The 19,666-nt window shown below is 53.7% G+C and overlaps 1 protein-coding gene across 7 annotated transcripts in view; it reads right to left on the bottom strand.

Annotated features, from left to right (window-relative positions):
• Positions 1–19,153, bottom strand: part of EPB41L4B (erythrocyte membrane protein band 4.1 like 4B) — a 129,353-nt gene extending 110,200 nt beyond the window's left edge. For 5 of the 7 annotated variants that reach the window (XM_041762623.1, XM_041762628.1, XM_041762625.1 and 2 more), the window contains exon 1: positions 18,817–19,153. In XM_041762623.1, the coding sequence (XP_041618557.1) occupies positions 18,817–19,122 (306 nt within the window). In that variant the 5' untranslated portion in view covers positions 19,123–19,153. The remainder of the gene's footprint in view (positions 1–18,816) is intronic. The other 2 variants (XM_041762629.1, XM_041762630.1) reach the window with 2 other exon arrangements.
• Positions 19,154–19,666: the final 513 nt, after the last annotated feature.

The raw sequence follows: 19,666 nt of genomic DNA, 5'->3' as shown, positions 1-19,666 counted from the left end.
GAATCACACAGCAGGTGCTGGTTTACAGCTGCACAGGAATGCAGGGACAGTGCCCCTCTAATTCACAGACCTTGTATGTCTGAACAGAGGCACACAGGTGGCATTTTACAACCCTAAGCAGAAGAGGAATGAGACCCAAGTAGATTTATAGCAGAGAATGACTAGGAATCACTGAGGCCCCAAGGAGTCAGAGATAAGACGGAGCCAGGCATGGGTGGAGTGGGATGGTCAAAGTCCCATAGAAGGGGAGGGTCTATTCCCGGGTCAAAGGGGCAGCAAAAGGACAGGGACAAAAAAAAATAGAGGTGGCAGCAGGTGCTAGTGGGAGAAAGCCAGAGTTCAAGATTCATGGCCACCAGCAAGGCAGAAAGTAAGCAAACAAGAGACCAGAGCCAGGGCTGGCTCGGACCAACCCCAGTGCCCAGAGAGCCTGCATTTTCCCCAGGAGACCAGACTTCTCTAGAAGGAACAGAATTCACTGGATTCCCAAAAGGAGGAATCAATAAAAAATACCTGGTCTGCTCTTTCTTTAGAAAACTTTTCATTTTGGATGATTTCAAATAAACACGAAACAGAACAAACAGTAGAGCGAACACCTGCCACTCAGCTTTCACAATCATCGACATTCTGTATCCTCTTCCTTCATTCCTCCCCACTGCCCTCCATTAATTTTTTACCCATCTTTTTTTCGGATGGTGGTAATAAATTTACTTTACCCTGAAATGCCCAAATCTGTGCTGTTTCATTTTGACAGGTGGAAACATCTGTGTAACTTGCCCCCCCTGCCCCGCTCTGGTACCATTCGGCACCTTCCTGTCTCCCCATAAAGTTCCCAGGCAATCCCAGCAGCCCTCTCCAGGCCTGCAGAGGCTACAGCTATCCGGATTTCTTTTTCTCCATAGGCTAGTTTTGCCAGTTCTAGAACTGCATATGCGTGAAATCATGGGGGGGGGGGGGGGGATACTTTTTTGTGGACGGTTTATTTCACTCAGAGGAATGCACAGGAATACAAAAAGAGGAGGCTTAAAAATTCAGTTTGGGCCAAACCACATAGACACGTCTTCATCACCTTCTCATGCCATCTTAGGTGGAGCACGATAAAGTAAACAACTGAGGCTAAAAATAACCCACACTGGGATTTTGGAGCCATGATTGTCAGGGGATTGCTCAAGTCCTGCTTTCTTCCCTGGGTCTCATGTTCCAGATATGAATTTTTACACATTTTAGCAACAACCGTCTCAGAGCTCTCACTGACAAGAGCTGACTTACAAAGCCAGGTGCATCACTATTTTTTTTTCCCTGTCCTCTGCCCTGACTCTTCCTCCTTAAGCGAGAAAATGGGAGCAAAGCATGGAAAAGCTGTAGAGCTCTCCGCGAATGCAAAAGACACATCTTCTTGCTAAATTTGCAGCTGCTGAAGAAAACAGATGCATCCCTGACTCAGTCTTGTATCCACCCGGCCCCCTGGCTTGGCTGTGGGTATACAGCAGGCACTCAATAAATGCCCATCTCTCCATTATTCGCTCTTTGAAAATGTCAACCCCACCCAGATTTGGGAGGCAAAACAGCAGAATGGCCAAGAGTTCAGGGTGCCTTCCTTTTGTCATTTGTAGAATAGTGGCAGGAATACCGGCACCTACACTCAGGGACTCTATGTGAGCTGAGGAATCCACGTAAAGCAGCCAGTGCAGCGCCTGGCAGAGAACAAGTGTCTCTAGATCTACAGACATGGCACCTGCTCCTCTGTTCCAGCCTCCTAGCTGGCCCTGCCAGACATGAACTGCATTCCAAGCCCGCTTCAGACTCTTCCCCAGGAGTCTGATCTGCTGGCCCCTCACACTGGCCTCATGGAAAACACACCAGTAGTGAATCCAGGTTTTGTGGCACCTTAAAACTTATACCATCTGGAGGTCCTTTTAAAGAAAGAAAACACAAAAGGAAAACCCCTTTACATCTGCAAACTGTCCAAAAGCCAAAGACCAAGCTGACGTAGCATTAGGGCCCCCCTCTGCTACTGCTCTGCCCTCAGGATTCTCCATCCCCCCAACCTGCCACGTGCAAGACATAGGGGTCCCATTTTGGCTTCTCCATCAATCCCACTCCTAAATCCAGCCGCCGAATCCATTGGATTCCAGGTCCTCAAAGGCCAGTGCACCTGCCTGCATGTCCAAGTCCAGCATCACCCTAAATTAGACGCACGATGCAGGTAACAGCCTCTTAATCCCACCATCTGCCAATCACCCTGCAGAGCCAGACTCCACCTGTCCAGCGGTGTTAGTATCCCTCCCCTTCCCCTCTCCTCTGCTTCTCTTTTTCAGACACATGCTCCTCCTGCCCTCCTTGGTGAGGCCATCTGTCCCACTGTTCCTCCACTTACACTGCCAATCCTCCGCCGCTCAATGTCAAAATCAACCCAACAGTCACTTCCCCTGAAGCCATCCCCAGTGGAAATCCGCCTGTACTTCCAAATCCACTTCTGCTTCTCCACGACTGCACCTGTCCAGCTGTGGTGGTGCCCGGTCATCCTAGTCATCTGAGCAGCACAGTCAGGTGGCAGAGAGCCTCAAAGAGTCAAAAGAACAAATCTACCTTTCTGGGTCTGTCCACCCCCTTAGCCAAATGGGAATGAGAACACTTGTTCTGCTGGCCTATGAGCTTTAAATGAGATGCAGACTGGAACACACAGAAGATCCAACATTGTCAGCGGGGCTCAGAACCTGTGGCCAACCTCGGCCCTATCATGAGCCATAAGTTCCCATCAATGTGCCTTCTCCTACCACAGCCATTGTGCATCCTTCTATAGCAGGGGATAGCTGCTCTCTCGGCTGCAAAGAGTTTTCTCCCTCCCACGACAAGGACCTATCTCTCCAAGCCCTTCTTTACATAGAAGAGGTCGTAGAGTGTAAAGATTAAGAACATGCTTCACCAGAAACTTTAAAAAATATATACATGTTATGATCACATTTTTGTTGGAAAAAAACAAACAAACTTTTTTGGCAACCCTTAGGAAAAAAAATGTGACAGGGCCATACACGAGATGTTAACGTGGTGCTCTCTTGGTGGAGGCATTTTATGCTTTGTACTCTGTACCTTCTTTAACCTGTAATCTCTAAAAATTCTAAACTAAACAAGGATTCCTTTTATTTTTAAAAAGTGCAGAAATGGGCAGCCCTGGTGGCTCAGCAGTTTAGCGCCGCCTTCAGCCCAGGGCATGATCCTGGGGACCCGGGATCGAGTCCCACGTCAGGCTCCCTGCATGGCGCCTGCTTCTCCCTCTGCCTGTGTCTCTGCCTCTCTTTCTTTGTGTCTCTCATGAATAAATAAATAAAATCTTAAAAAATAAAATAAATAAAAAGTACAGAACTGGTGTAACAAGGTAGCATTTCTTTTTAATAAAACCAACATTCTTCTCATTGTTTTTTCCTCTTTTCAGGCAACGAGGCTGTTCTGATCTCATTACTTTCAGGAAAAGTATGTTAGAATCAGAAACGGAAAATTAGGATTAAAAAAAAAAAGAAAGAAAGAAAGATGAAGAGCCTAGATGCTGGAGCCAGACTTCCTGGTGCACCACATTCTAGTGGCAAGACCCTGAAGAGGGGATCTGACTGTTTTGCACCTGTTCCCTGGTCTGTAAAACGGCAGTAGTCACCGTGTAAAGTTTTTGTAAGAATTAAAAGCGTCAGTGCACGTTCAGAACTGTGTCCGGCATACAGCGGGCACTAGTTTTATAAGAAACCTTTTAGGTGGGAGCCCTTTTTAGTTCTTGAGACTCGGTCCTCAACATTTCAGTGATCCTGGAATACCAGTTGGCTTCCAATACTAGATACACAATCTCTGACATTTGCAAAAAATCTGTAACAAAACTGGCCCACTCCAGGTAAACCAAGAACTTTAGCTGTAGAATCCGTCTTAGCAATTCTGTTCTGCAGTCAGCCTCCTGAGGGGGTACCTCTCACGGTACCTCTCAACGGTTTCTGCTCCTGGAGCAGCATTGTATGTGGTTCTGATGCTGTGGATTAATTCTCTCCTCAAGTTGCATTTTTGCCCTTCAATTTCTATTTCACACGGTGAGTTTACGCTTTTAATCGGTCAAGGTCAACGGCAGGCAGTGCAGGCACCAGCAGGCCAACGAGGAGGCCAAGAGCACTTACGTGCTGTGTGTGCTCTAGCATGCTGCTTAACCTCTCTGGGCCTCAATCTCCTCATCTGTATAATGAGGCTGCTCATAGGGAGTATTTAGCTAATACAGTTGTGAGGAGTCAATGAGTTAAGCCATGTAGAGTGCTTACGTTACGGCATGGGTCAATGTTCTCTGGAAACATTATGCTAAGTTCAAGAAGCCAGACACAAAGGGCTAAGTATTCTGTACAATTCTGTTTATATGGAATATCCACAGCTGGCAAATCCATAGAGACAGAAAACAGATTAGTGGTTGCCAGGGGCAGGGCGGAGGGGACAATGGAGAACGGACTGCTTAGCGGGGACAGGGTTTCCTCGTAAGGTCCACAATGTTCTGGAGCAAGGCAGGGATGACGGTGACCTATCCCCGTGAGTATACTAAACGTCACTAATGCTACATTTTTTAGTGTGTATTTTACCAAAGGAAAATCATTTGGGAAAATAAAGGGGGGCGGGTCACTAATATTTCCTATTACTCAAATTACTACATAGACAACTACTATAGTAGGAAACGTACTTTCTGTGCAAGGCACAAATGGCCCACAGGTTCCCAGGCAGGAGAGGGAATACTCTGGGCAGGTGTGTGTGTGTGTGTGTGTGTGTGTGTGTGTGTGTGTGTGTGTGTGTTCGGGACAAGCCTCACAACCATGGTAGCATCTGGGCAGGTGTGTGTGTGTGTGTGTGTGTGTGTGTGTGTTCGGGACAAGCCTCACAACCATGGTAGCATCTGAGAAATGTCCGGAAGGAGCTAGACCCTTCCCAGGAAAGAGCTGGCTAGAAAGAGGGGAAGAGCACAAGCCAAGGCGCATAGGGAGAGGTGAAGCATGGGGAGCGGAGGTGGCAGGTGCCAGAGCAGCAGCAGGGTGGCAGCCGCGGGGAAGGCCCGTGGGAAGGCCTGGCAAGGATTTTAGGTCCAGCTCCGACGTTTACCCGCTGTGGGATGGCCAAAAAAGCCTTCCTGCTGAAGCTTCTGTAAAACTGGGATGCCTGTAATTCTCTCCAAAAGGTGGTGCTAACAGGATTAAATATTTCACCAAACCTAAAACACTACAAGGACGTCGGGGGGGGGGGGGGGGGTGTGACGCTCTAGAACACTGGTCCTCAAACTTGGCTGCACAATGGAATTACCCCCGGGGAGTCTAAAAAACAAAATACCCTGTAATGACGGGGTCTCTGGTGCTAGCAGCCTGGCGTGCGCCCCAGCTGACCGCCAGGGTCCTATGGTGGAGCAGCCTGAAACCACAGGGGCTGGGGGGGGTGTTCACACGCTGACCCCCGGGCAAGGCTAAAGTTGTTCATTCTCCTTTTTAAGAGGGACAGCAGGTGTGCAACGCAATGTAAGAATAATTCCACACCCAAATGTGCTCCTCCTAAGAAGGGCCCCCATTTTTAACCATTTTGTATTCCCTGCACTGGGCCTCACGCACGCACGTTAGATGATCTCTAACTGCTGTTGTCCGTAACAAGGTGAAACAATAAGCAAACCGGAGCTCTCCTGGACAACTATGTGCGGAAGAGCTCATTCCCTGAAGTGAGTTGTAATAAGATAAATGGCATGTCCCAGTAGCTCGAATACACACAATTCTGTTTCTTTTAGAAGACAGCAGGTAATCTTTGCATTTTTCTTTGGGATGGGGGGGCAGGGGGGGTCTCAGAGGAACTATCCATCACAGCTTTTAGAACAAAGCTAAATACTTTTGGACCTCAAAGCAAAATAAATGCCATACAGAATCCTGATGAGGTACCCTGAACAGGTATTTCCGACCCTGGACTCCCCGCTCTCCCATTAAAACACTGCGGACCCCCTCGTCTCAGCTCTCGCCTTCGAGAACCCCACTGCCACTGCCAGCCTGTGTGCATGAACCTTTCCCTGGACTCTGACCGGCCACTCTCACTGCCATCCCCACCGCAGATGCCACTCCATACACCCTGTGACCCAACCAGGAGGTGGCTCAGACCTCAGGTCTCAGGCCCCAGCAAACAGGAGCAATAAACGGACTACGGTCAGTGAAACGCCGCGTAACAGGCTGCCAGAGAGCAGTGCAGGTTAATAACTAACCCTCATCAGCCTCTGACAGCTTCCGAGCTCTTTCCTGGATGGAGCCCACGTCCAGGGCCAGGCCCCGGGGCAGGCCAGGTTTCTCGGGGGCCTGGGGGGAAGCACGGCTGGCTTTAGGAAGATGCAGGGAGCCCCAGAGAGGCCAAGAGGCTTGCCGACTGTCAGCTGGCCTCGGAGGGAGAGCAGGAGCAGCCTGGAGGGCTGCGTGCAGGAGGCCGCGCTGATTACACGCTAATTACTGCTCATTTGCCACAGGTGAGCGGCGGGCTGGCTGCACGGAGCAGCGTGAGTGTTCCAACACAGACAGGAAAGATCTGCCATCCGGAATGAGGCTCTGCACCGTGTGGTCCCCAAGTGCTCCCTCAGGGGTACAAGCCAGCGGTTCCTGCTGCCCTGCCATCTGCCCTGTGTCTCCCCTCTCGGAAGGGTTCATGGATTCTGCTCCCTAAAATGTCTGCTGGCACCTCCAGCCTGGAGAGAGGGAAAGTGCTCCCTGGGGGGCCTCCCAGAAAATATAAAGGAATCCAAACAGGAGTGAGCTAGAAAAAGAAAGGATCCAAGGTCAGGGGAGACATTCAAGGTCAGGGGAGACATTCAAAACTAATGTCAAGGGATGCCTGGGTGGCTCAACGGTTGAGCGCCTGCCTTCAGCCCAGGCGTGATCCTGGAGTCCAGGGATCGAGTCCCTGCATGGAGCCTACTTCTCTCTCTGCCTCTCTCTGTGTGTGTCTCTCATGAATAAATAAATAAAATATTTCAAAAAAACAAAACCAACATCAAGGAGAGGCACCTGGGCAGCTCATTCGGTTAACCATCCGACTCTTGATTTTGGCTTAGGTCATGATCTCAGGATCATGAAATTGAGCCCTGTGTTAGAGCTCCACGCAGGAGCCTGCTTAGGATTCTCTCTCTCCTTCTGCCCCTCCTCTTCCTCCTCTCTCTCTCTCTCTAAAACAAAAAGTCAAGGAGCTAATGAAGAAACAGGAGTTAGACAAAAAAGAAAAAGACATTCTTCCATCAAATCTACTGAAAATTTTCCAGAGATGAGGAATTTGGACCTTTTCAAAGAAGCAACAACCAATGAAAAATACAGGATGCCTGGGCTCACTGGCAGGGCTTGAGCGAGGAACAGAAATCTTGGATGTATTATTTCAAGCCTCAGTGCCTTTGCATATGCTGACCTGGCCACCAGGAAAGGTGTTCTCCCATTTGTCTTCAGAGCCCAACTTTTTCTCTTGAGATTTTTCTGGTTGCCCGTTCCTCCCACTCAGCCCCCACACCTTAGACTTTTTGGGGGGGCTTACTGATAAAGTTCTCTATGGCACTCGTTTCCACCCCAGCTTCTTGAGGGCAAAGAACCCGTCGTATTGTTCTGTGTGCCCTAAGTCAAATGTTTCAAATAATGCCAGTTCCCTGTACCAAGTGCACCTCAGGGTAACCAAATGTTGAGGATGCCATCAACAAAATCCAGAAAGTGAGAAACTATTACAGGGCAAATCAACAAATAAATGACCAAAAAAAAAAAAGGTGGGGAAAGGGGAAAACTCTAGATTAAGAGCTTTAAATTGTTGGGTGGGGAAAATGGGGAGATGTCAGTTAGAGAACACAAACTTTCAGTTAGAAGATGAACAAGTTCCGGGGATCTCATATACAGCAATGGTGACTATAGTTGATCACAATGTAAAATACACTTGAAATTTGCTAAAACGGTGGATTTCAAAACTTTACTAAGATACATGAGACTGTAACTGGTAAGGCAATGGGTGTGTTCATTAGCTTGATGCACAGTAATAGGTTTTGCAATTTATAACTTCTATCAAATCACCAAGCTTTACGCTCCAAATGCATATGATCTTTACTGGTCAACTATACTTCAAGAAGCGAGGGAAAAAATATTTCTAAAAAATTTTTCTTAAAGCTCTAGATAGAATAGCAACCAAATGCAATGAAAAGACCTTGCTGACAACCAAACAGGAAAATCTGAACACTGCCTAAATATCTTGATACCAAACTTTTTTTTTTTAGGCGTTTTACCAGTATAGTCGATCTATTTATAAAAACATAGCCCTTGTCTTTTAGAGATGTGTGCTACAGTACAAGTTTGAAATTACAAGTTTGGAATATGTTTTAAAATCACTGGGAAGGAACAGGGGTGAGGATAAGATGAACAAGAGTGGCCATATGGACAGGTGAGGAAGCCTGACAATGGTACGTGGGGGGTCATTATGCTCATTATGTGGTGCATACATGGGGTTCTCTCTATTTTTGACTACGCCTAGACATGTCGATGGTAAAAACTGCAAAAAAAAAAAAAAAAAAAAAAAAGTAGGCAGAATTGAAGTAAAATCTGAGGATCCTACAATTCCTTACCAAACACCACCAGCAGCAACTGACTTCAAAATCCATGCACAGCAGGCAGCACGGGTGGCTCAGCGGTTTGGCACCTGCCTTTGGCCCAGGGCGAGATCCTGGAGACCTGGGATCGAGTCCCACGTCGGGCTCCCTGCATGGAGCCTGCTTCTCCCTCTGCCTGTGTCTCTGCCTCTCTCTCTCTCTCCCTCTGTGTCTCTCATGAATAAATAAATAAAATCTTTAAAAAAAAAAAAAAAAGGGAAGGCCCGAAACTGCACAAAAATCCACAACCCAGATGATGGATAAACCAAAGGCGGTGTATACGTACACGGAATACTACACAGCCTTCAAGAGGAATGGCATCCTGACGCACGCTACAACACGGATGAACCCCGAAGATACCACGCTGAGTGAGAGGAGTCAGACACAAAAGGATAAATAGTGTACGGTTCCACGTACAGAAGGTATCTGGAGTCACCCAAGTGGTAGAGACCGAACACGGGAGGGCGGTTGCCAGGGGCTTCGGGGAGGGGGGAGGCGAGGAGAATTATCGTCCTATGGGTGCGTCCCCATAGGACTCAAAACGTCCTTTGAGTTTGCAGAGAGACAAACAATCTGGAGACAGAGGGTGGTGACAGCTGTAAAACTACTACGTGGATGCACTCCACGCCACTGAACTGTCTACCCAAAAGTGTTCAAAACGGTACATTTTATGTTACTTCCACTGTATCGTAGTAAAAAGAAAATCCCTAATTCAAAGGGGTTGCAGCTGAGCAAGCAGGTAGGCGGGCTAATGGAGAAGCACTACCACGCCCACCTCCACCTGCCTGGGCAGAGGTCAGGTACCACGGGGCAGAGAACAAGAGAAGAGAACCGCGCGGCTGGGCTGACGGATGCCAGCCCTGCAGGCCCCTGCGAGACCAGGCGGTCCCCGTCCTCCCAGCGGGACAGTTCTACTCTGGGGACCGAGCTCAGGCCTGGGAGACAGGGAAGCTCCAGATGATCCCGCGGGTGGCACGGGACCCTGGGGATATCATCTTCCAGCCCTTAGCTTCACCAAGGAGATGCTGGGCACTCGGCCAGCGACGACTTTAGGGCAAAGAACCTCAGAAATGATAAAACAGAAGCCAAGTGCCAGGGGCCCTGAAAGGCAAAGAGGCTCAAGAGTGACAGGGCGGTCTATGGCATGACACTGTGACCCGTCAAGTCACAGAGGAGTTCCAAGGAGCACACATTTCGATCCTGGAGGCTGAGCGTGCACAGCATGGGCTGGGGGCAGAGCAATGGAAAATGAGTCAGAAAAGCCTAGATTCCCTTCTGACTCTGCCACACTTCTTACCCGAGTGGCCCAAGGCCACATGCTCCCTGAGACCATATGTAAACGGGATAATAATACCTTCCCACACGGCAGCAATTAAGGGAAGTGACACGGATTCTGCAAGCCTAGAGGGCAGGGTTGCCCAACACAGAAGACAGCAGGTGCTCTGCATATCAACCACCAACCCCACGACAGGTAGAGACAGGTACTCCTCACGTCACACATACATGCGCGCACACACACACACACAATTCAGGGGTGAATTTAATCTAGAATAATCACAAAAGAGGGCACCAAACTGATGAGTTTGTCAGGAAGGCTTGGATGGGAGAAAAAACAACCCTACACCACGTTTATGCACATGTCTATGAAAGCACACAGACTGGGGGACCAGCTGCTATGCAGCAGGATGGGAATTTGTAATATGCTTTCCTGTGTGATAAGTTTAACATTGTTCTATTGAGCACTTTATTTTAAAGATTTTATTTATTTATTCATAGAGATGCAGAGAGAGTGAAGCAGAGACACAGGCAGAGGGAGAAGCAGGCTCCATGCAGGGAGCCTGACGTGGGACTCGATCCCAGGTCTCCAGGATCACGCCCTGGGCTGCAGGCGGTGCTAAACCGCTGAGCCACCCGGGCTGCCCCTATTGAGCACTTTTTTAAAATGTAGCCTACTTCTGACCTCAGTGTTGAAAACTCATGGCCATCAAACCAGAATGCACGCGGGGTAAGACTGTATTCGACGAACGTGACTGAAGATGTAAATCTGGGAGCACCTGGCTGGCTCAGTCGGAAGAGCGTGTGACTCTTGGCCTCTGGGTCGGGAGTCCAAGCTCCGCACTGGGTGTAGAGATTACTTAAATAAAGAAATATATTTTAAAAAGAAAATAAAATAGGGGCACCTGGGTGGCTCAGTGGTTGAGCATCTGCCTTTGGCTCAGAGTGTGATCCCGGGGTCCTGGGATCGAGTCCTGCATCAGGCTCCCTACATGGAGCCTGCTTCTCCCTCTGCCTGTGTCTCTGCCTCTTTTTCTGTGTCTCTCACGGATAAATAATCTTTTTTTTTTTTAAAGGAAGATGTAAATCTGATTTCTGGAAATCCCACCTGGCCTGCAAAGGAGGCTCAGAGGTCCCCATCCACCTCAGGGCCACTGGGGCAGTCTCAGAACCTTCTCACCACCCACCTGACCAATGCTCCATCCTGCCATCAGGGGGACTTTCCGGACCACAAATCTCCCCTGGCCAGTCGGAACTTAAAGCTAGAGTCTACCAGCTTTAAAAAACACGGGCAAATTTTTTAACCTTGATTACTGAGCCCCGATTCTCCCCTCTACAAACCAGAGATAACAGCAATAACACCATCAAAGTTTTTGTGAGAATTCAAGCCTATCCCTTAAGCACTTAGCACAGCACCAGGCACGCAGCAAATGCTCAGTAAGCCTCGGCTCTTATTAGCTTAAGACACGTATCTGCACTTGAAAGGTTCCCCACTTGCTCCGTTAAGATTCAGGGACACAGCCAGAGCTCATAATCCTCCCCTACTCTGTGGGGGTTTCTGGCTCCCCACCTCCAAGCATTTGCACCTGCTGTTTCCTCTGCCCTGACACCTTCTAACCAAATCTACAGCTGATCTCCTGGGCATCCTCTGGGACAACGTGATGTCACTTTGGGCATCAGACCATCGCCAGCTCCACCCCACAGTTCAGCTGCTCGCCCTCTGCGCTACTTTATGTGCAGCTTCAAGTTATGTATTTACCTGGTTTCCCCTTTGAGATTAGAATTCTCTCATCCCTCGTGTGGATCCCTCCCCAGTGCTCAACGCCGTGTAAGCGCTCAGTAAGCCCTTGTTGACTAGAGAAAATGCACCACGGGTAAACAAAAACATTTTGGAAAACAATTAGAAATAAGCCAGAAATTAAAATCCAGTGGGGCTAGTGAGATTAAATCCAACTCTAGAGGGAAGCCAAAGAGGCTGCAGGAGGAGACTGGGAGGCGGGGGCGGTTAGGGCACAGGGGGCACACCTGGGAGGCTGCAAGGCTCCTGCCCAGCTCTGGCTGGTAAGCAAAGCATGCACATCCCTGGCAGGTGAGAGAACAGTGACCGCCCCAAAGCAGGTGCTCAGCACACAAGCCCCCAGATGTGAGAGAATTCTGTGGCCACAGCAGCAGGACCAGAAGGCAGAGACAACGGTGGGGAGAGGCTCCAAGGACGGGGAGCTTGCTTCTCACTCAGGCAGGGGCAGTACAGGTGGACAGCTCCAGTGGCCAACCAGCACTGGGCGCACCCACCCCAGCTAAGGGTCGCTGGCAGTGTAAGGGGGGGAAGGATGGCCAAGAGCCTCCAGCCCCAAGAGACACAAATTCAGAGTCTGTGATCCCTATTCAACTGTGCTGAAGGGGTGGAGAGACTTTGATCAACCCATGCAAATTCATCATTCTGAGTACATAATTATATCTAAACACAAAAAGAAAAAAACCACAGGTGGATATACACCACAATTTTCACAGTGGTCATCTCTGATGAAATTTTAGATGTTTTCACTTCTCCAGCTTCTCCACATTTATTTTCTAGCCTCTCTGCTTTAAGCATGTTCAAATGTGAAATGAAAGTAGGGGCCGAAGGCACACACTAACTTGGGAAAAAAAACAAAAAAAACCAGCAAGATGAATCAGCAGTGGACCCCGCCTGCAGGCAGCTGCCACGGGCCAGAGAAGGAAGCCCGAGTGCCCACAGAACCGGGGCCCTGGGGATCCCTGGGTGGCGCAGCGGTTTGGCGCCTGCCTCTGGCCCAGGGCGCGATCCTGGAGACCCAGGATCAAATCCCACGTCGGGCTCCCGGTGCATGGAGCCTGCTTCTCCCTCTGCCTCTCTCTCTCTCTCTCTCTGTGTGTGACTATCATAAATAAATAAAAATTAAAAAAAAAAAAAAAAAAAAAGAACCGGGGCCCTGCTGAACGGAGCTCCAGGCAGAGCGGCGAAGGCCGGGTGCAAGGCACTCAGGCAGTGGACAAGGATAAACACCTGTTTTGAGGACAAATTGTGGGTGGAGGATCTCTGTGGTTACCAAGTAGATTTTTCTTTTCTAAGTCCCTATGCAGGAATCTAAGGGAAAATACTCCCTCCACACACACATAGGCTGACCTTTTGCTATTTCAAAATTAAACAGACCTATGCCTTCATCCACAGCGGTGCACTAGGGACAGAATTCAATGAGATTATGCACGTGAAAGTGCTTAGCGAGTTAATATTTGTTCGGTCCTGGACCGGCGCAGGGTCATGTTACTGGCACGGGAAAGGCTGACAGACACCCCTTCCCCCCATCTTAACCCTGACAACCCACCAAGGGTGACACCACAGTGTGACAGGGGTCACCCCTGTATCCCACTGGGAACGATGTTCACCATTCATCTCTCTTCCTCCCAGACTCCCCACTGTTCCCCACTAGCCCTCCTTTAGGCAAAGTTATATTTTTAAATAAACTCAGCATGACCCAGGTAGGGGTTCAAAGTTCTCGGGGGGTCTCATTCATAGGCTGGGATGGAGTGGAGGGGGGGTCAGCACTGGAGGGCCACCTTGAGCCAATACCTCCATCCCCTCAGGGGCAGGACAAAGCCAGCCATCCAGAGGCCCAGGATGAGGCAAGGTGTCCACGGAAGCCAGAACCTTGGGAGAGGGTGGAAATGAGGAGCTGCTGGTCCCCTATTTTCCGGGGTGTCTTATATGGTTCCCCCACCTCTTCCCACAACTGAGGGTGAAGACCTCCCTGCCTCCAGGCTAGACTCCACTAGGCCTCACTCAACCCACTCCCCCTGCCAACTGCTCTGGTACTGTGCCCACTTCTCCAGGCCAGGCCCTCGTCACCCCTCCCCTGGGCCACTGCAACAGCACAACTGCCCCAGCCTCACTCTGCTGTGACAAAAAATCCCTAGGGCTCAGGGGTCATAATGTCAAGCCCTGGCTCAGAGCTGACCATTGCCTCCCGTGCCTACGCAGTTTTAATGCACAGCCTGGCTGCCCTCTGCTCTCAGGTCTACAGCCAGTGTTTTTCAAAAGGTGTGAAGGGACCCTGTTTATCAGAATCACCCAGGATAAGTATCCTGGTAAGAAGCCCAATTTCCCGATCTGCTCAGTCAGGAATTCTGGGGTGGACCCTGGGAATTGTAACTGGACAGGAAATCCCAGAAGCACTCTGGAGTACGCAGAAGTCAGAGAACCATTTTGCTGGAGTTCCCCATTGTTCGAGAAGATCTGTCCTACTACCAACAGCCAGGAATATATCCCATCCCCTTTCCATGGTGCTGTGTCAGGACTAGGGGGGCAGTCTACCACTGATACTCCAAAGGCTAGGCAGTTGGGGTTTCCAGGATAACCCATTCCAACTCTTCGCTGAGTGACTAACGTCACTTTCTAGCTATAGGCCTCAGTTTCCCATATACACCAAGGATGGGGTATATGCTGCTGAGGGTCCCTTTCAGCTGCAAAATAAAGCACACGATCTTTACATCCTACCAGTGCATTCCGCTCTTTCAGCGATTCTAGTTCTAAAACTCTAAGAACGTGGACACCTGGGTGGCTCAGCGGTTGAACATCTGCCTTTGGCTCAGGTCATGATCCCAGAGTCCCGGGATCGAGTCCCCCCATCAGGCTCCCCGCAGGGAGCCTGCTTCTTCCTCTGCCCGTGTCTCTGCCTCTCTCTATGTTTCTCTCATGAATAAATAAATAAAATCTTTAAAATAAGTAAATAAATCTCTAAGAACTTGCATTTGAGGTGGGGGGGAGGGGTAACCCTTTCTCATCTAAAGTGAAACAGGGCATCTGGGTGGCTCAGTCCCTTAAGCCTCTGCCTTCCGCTGAGGTAATGATCTCAGGTCCTGGGATGGCTCCTTGCTCAGCGGGGAGCCTACTTCTCCCTCTCCCTCTGCCCTCCTTCCCCGTGCTCGCTCTCTTTATAATAAATAAATAAATAAATAAATAAATAAATAAATAAATAAATAAAATCTTTTAAAAAAAAGTGAAACTTTCAAAAAGCATGTCTTGTATCACATACCACTTCCAATCTTCACAAAAGGAGATGTTTAGCCTTCCTGCCCCAGCTTTTTTTGGTTTGTTTTTAACATCCTTTGCTGGACATGCTTCCAAACCCTTCCCACAGGCCAGAGAGGAGGTGTGAGAATTGGGGGTGCAGCCACACCTTGAGCAACCCTTCGGTGCCCTGCTGTGCATGGGTACTGAAGCCTTTTAGACCATTCTAGTCGCATAACCCTCCCAACACCCCCATCTGAAGGACCAGAAAGTCGATGCTCAGACAGCCTGAGCCGCCCAAGGGTGCACAGCTGGCCTGCAAAGGCTCAGGCCCGATCTTCCGAGACTCGCCCTGCCTGCACGGGAGCACAGGGAGTCTACGCTGAGTTCCAGACTCGGGGAGAGCCACTGCGCCACCCGCACTGCTCCAGGCCGACCGGCGTGCCCCCCAAGGCCTGGTGAGAGTCCTGCCCAGCCAGCCACGCGCACACACGGCCTCGCAGCCTTCCACGCGGAGCTGCTGGAAGACTGTGCACGCAGGGGAGGGGGAGACGGGGCTGAGCAACAGCCGCACGAGCAAAAGCGATGCCAGGGATTTAGTCAACAGAGAGCTAATATGAGTCAACAGCGGGTGCCGCTGCCAAGCACACTAATGGGATCTTCAGCTGCATTAATAGAAGGAAGGTGTCTAGGGTAGGCCGAGGGAGCCCTGCCCGGCCCGACCAGGCCACACCCGAGGGCTGGGCCGGGCAGGGACGCAGCCCCGTCCAAAGCGGGGCCGGGCTTTCCGCAGAGGAGTGGCTCAGGGCGCCTCTGGGGCTGTAGGGCGAGCCAGGGATTCCCCTGGAAGCGGGGTTTGTAGCCCATCGGAGGCTGCACGTTACAGACGGGTCGTTTTTAGAAGATCCTGTCGTTCACGTTTTTCTCAAAGGTCGAGAAACCACAGCGAAGGTTAAAACCGGGCAGGCCCGCGAGGGGAGGCGGCCCACCGGCAGGCAAGGAGGCTCCAGGCCCCGCCAGGGAACCGCTGAAGACGCCTACGGTCGCTTCGTCCTTTCTGACCTAGGCCAATGGGCCACGGGTTAGCTGAGGAGTGGACCTGGTAGGACGAGGCTTCTGAAAATGCACAAGGGACCCCGGGTTTGAGATCCTATAACCTCAAGCGTGGAAGTCTCCAGGAGGCCCTCCTGACCCGCCCATCCCCCAGCAGCACCCCGGCTGGGTGAGCCCAGCCCCATCACCTTAGCATCACTTAGAATAAAAAGCCCTGTTTCTCCCTGTGTTTCCCAAGAGCCTCCAGGCCACCCCTCGTTCCCCCCTGTGCCCACAGCACAGCGCCCCATAAACGCTGACTGAGGACTGAGGCGCCCCAGGGCCTGGTCACCCTGAAGGTGCTGCTGTGCTCGATTTCAGACCCTGTGTTCAGATCAGGGCTGACACACTGGCTTATGACAAGGCATGGCCACTGTTAGCAGGCTGGGCACAAGAATTCGCGGAGCTAACCCCACCGGAGGGTTTTAATTACAAAGGAGCCGGGGTTAGCCTGGCAAGTGCCCTGAGTGCCTGCGGAAGTGACAGGGGACAGAGAATCCAGCTAAGGGCTATGGCAGCCAGAGGTAAATCCTGTCTGTGTGACAGGCAGCAACGCAACACCGGGGCCCAGGAGGCGGGAGAAATCCAGGGAGGCAGAAGGGGGGAGCAATGACGAGAGGGGCTACATGCCCAACAGGCCGGCATTAGAAGTGAGCCCGGGAAGGAGCACGCGAGCTGCAAATCCACCTGCGAATTCACTGGGAGCCGCCGCCCGGCGCTAACCTCGTACTCTGAGAATTAATTAGGGAACCACAACTCTGATCCGGGAAGGCGAGCCTAGGAGCCCGTGGGATGCAGTTCTGATATCTAATAAATCTTTAAATCGATGAGCCGTGCTCACTGGTGATTTTTATCATTGTCCACCCCCCCCCAGGGCTCCCACGACAAAAGCCTGTGTCGTGTCTTCGGACAGGGCGGGCGTGTGTGTGCATAGGTGCGGGCGTCTGTGTAAATAAGATGTGAGGTTCTCAGGATCGCCTCTTAGAGCATCAAGAAATCTGCCACCGTAGGAAAACCGGGGGAAATCTTTTGTCAAGCGACCTTTGGTAAAGCGCAGAAACCTTTCCGGATGTAAAGGGCCCTGCCCCCACGCCCAGGGAAGGCTCCAGCGGCCACCGAGGTCAGCCCTCGGCCCCATCCAGCCTGATCCTCGGCCCCATCCAGCCTGATCCTCGGCGTACCTGTCTGGGTTTACCCACCACGCATGCACTTGACTCAGTTTGCGTTTGTCATCCCAGAAACACCCCTTAAGCCCTGTCGCACGAATCCGACAGAAGCAATACGTTCTCTAAACGCACCATCCCTGGGGAACAGCCGAGAAAATCCTCAAGGAGCCCCGACAAAGTTCTGGGGGGGGGGGGTGCATTCCTTCCCCGGATCCGAGCCGCAGAATGCGCCACATCCTCTCCACACAGCAGCTGCCCACCTCCCCGATCCTCCCGGCTCCCCGGGCCTCCCCCTCCGAGCCGGAGCCGAGCTGGAGAGCCTCAGTCGTGGGGAGGAGGAACATTTTCAGGCTATTTTAAAGACAACAGCTCTCAGCACAGGAACGCCGGCTCCTTCTCCGTGAATAAAAAGGCCCCACAAGGGTATGATCATAACAAAATGATGCTCTATGGAGAGCGCGCTAGGAGGCACAAATATAAAAATGGCCATCAACGGAGACGGTCTCCAAATCAGAACCTAAGGCAGCATTAAGGTCCAGGCCAGGCAGACTCTGATCTTCCCATCTAAAAGCCTTGTGGGTTCCTAGGTCCCTCGGGAAGTCTCAAGAAGGTCCCCCACGCGGGAAGGCCCCTACGTGGTTCCTTTGCAAGTCTGGGTATGCGCTTTTTTTTCTTTTTGCGCGTGAAATCCTCGGAATGATCTGTGACATTTCATGGAAAAGCTCGATCGGGGCTGTGTCCTCGGTCACACCCAGAGATTCCCAAAGGCACCGTCTGCCGCAGCGCCGGTGCCCAGCGGGCGCCCCATTGGATTTGATTCGATCACATCTGGCCCCTCCGGGCCGAACGCAGGGCGCCCGGGCGGAGCAGCAGCGCCAGCCTAGCCCGGGCTGGAGGGGGCGGGGTGCAACCACCTGTGGGCGGGGGCCCGCACCCCTCGCCGAGCCCCGGGGTCCCTCCGCCGCCCCCACGCGCGGTGCCGGGGTGGGAAGGCGCGAGTTGGGCGCGCCAGGCCCGGAGGGCGCCCAGGGCCGACTCCCCGCGCCCCAGCAGAGGGCTGCGCGGGTGCAAAGTTGGCCAGTCCGGGAGAGTCCGCCCCGGAGTGAGCTCCCATCGCCCAGCCCCCTGCGAGGCGGACGGCTGCAGGGGCTCTCCCGGCTGGGGATGGGGATGCGGCGGGGGCGGCACCGAGGAAAGGCCCCCCGATCCCCTTGCAAACTTGGGGCACCTGCTGGGCAGCGGGGGAGGGGGCTTCTCCCCCGCCATCGCCGCGAGGCCTGGTGACGGCGCTGCGGGGGCAAGCAGGCCCCCGGGGCAGCCCGCAGCGCTCTGGGATCGCCTAAGCCACTGCGCGGCACCAGGAAGGCCCCCGCGGCGGTCCGGGGGGCGGGGACTCGGGGACAGGGGACCCGGCGAGCGGGGGAGGGCGCGAGGCCCAGGGGACCAGGCGGCAGCCGGGGAAGGCGCGCGCCCCACGGCGCAAGGTCCCACGGAGGGGTCCGGGGCGACCGGGGCGGAGAGGCCCGAGAGGGAACCGGGGGGGGCCCGGGAGGTGCAGGCGGGGCGCCCGGAGGGGCACGCGGGGGGGCGCGGTCCCCGGGGGCGCCGGCGCCGCGGTCACTCACCGGCAGGTCCACGCTCACTTCGGTCCCGTCGAGCAGGAAGACGCGGCAGTACAGGGTGGCCTTGGCGGCGCCGGCGGCGGAGATGTGCACGGCCGCGCCGCCCGTGAGCAGGGGCCCGCCGCCCGCCGGGAACACGCTCCCCCCCGGCGCGGCGGGCAGCGTGGAGGCGGCGGCGGCGGCGGCCGGGCCCCCCCGCGGGCCCCCGTCGCGCTCGTCCCCCAGCCCGGCGGCCCCGCGCCCCGCCGCGCCCCGCGCGTAGCGCTGCATGGAGCGGCGGCCAAAGGTCCGGCGCAGGAACCGCAGCATCCTGGCCGGGGGCGCCCCCTGCCTCCGCCCCCTGCGCCGCCGCGCCGCCGCCCGGGAGCGCCCCGCGCCGCCGTCAGTGCCCGCGGCCGCCTGCGCCGCCTCCCGGCGCCCGCGGCCCGGGGCTCGCTCCCGCCGAGGCCGAGGCCGCGCTCCGGCTGCCCGCGGGGCGCGCCCGCCCGGGCCGGCGCCGGCCGCCAGGGGCCGCGGGCGGGAGGGAGGGCGCGCTCGGGGCGGCCCCGGGGCCGTCCCGCCGCCGCCGCCGCCGCCGCCGCCGCGCGCTCCCCGGGCCGCCGGCCTGAGCTCGCGGCGCAGGGGCCGCTCCCGACGGCCGCGGGGCTGCGGGGGCGCGGGGCGCGGGCTGCGGGGCGCGGGGGGCGCGGGGGGCGCGGGGGGCGCGGGGGGCGCGGGGGGCGCGGGCTGCGGGCTGCTCCCGCGCGGCGCGCCGGCCGAGGGCCAGCCGAGCAGGGCGCCTGCGTGCTCCCGGCGCGCTCGCTCCCACTCGCCGCGCCGCGCCCGGGGCCGGAGGAGGCCCCGCCGAGCGCCG

Source organism: Vulpes lagopus, chromosome 7 (assembly GCF_018345385.1).
Source record: "Vulpes lagopus strain Blue_001 chromosome 7, ASM1834538v1, whole genome shotgun sequence".
Lineage (NCBI taxonomy): Eukaryota > Metazoa > Chordata > Mammalia > Carnivora > Canidae > Vulpes > Vulpes lagopus.
The sequence above is the reverse complement of the archived record's forward strand: the minus strand, read 5'-3'. Positions and strand labels throughout refer to the sequence as shown.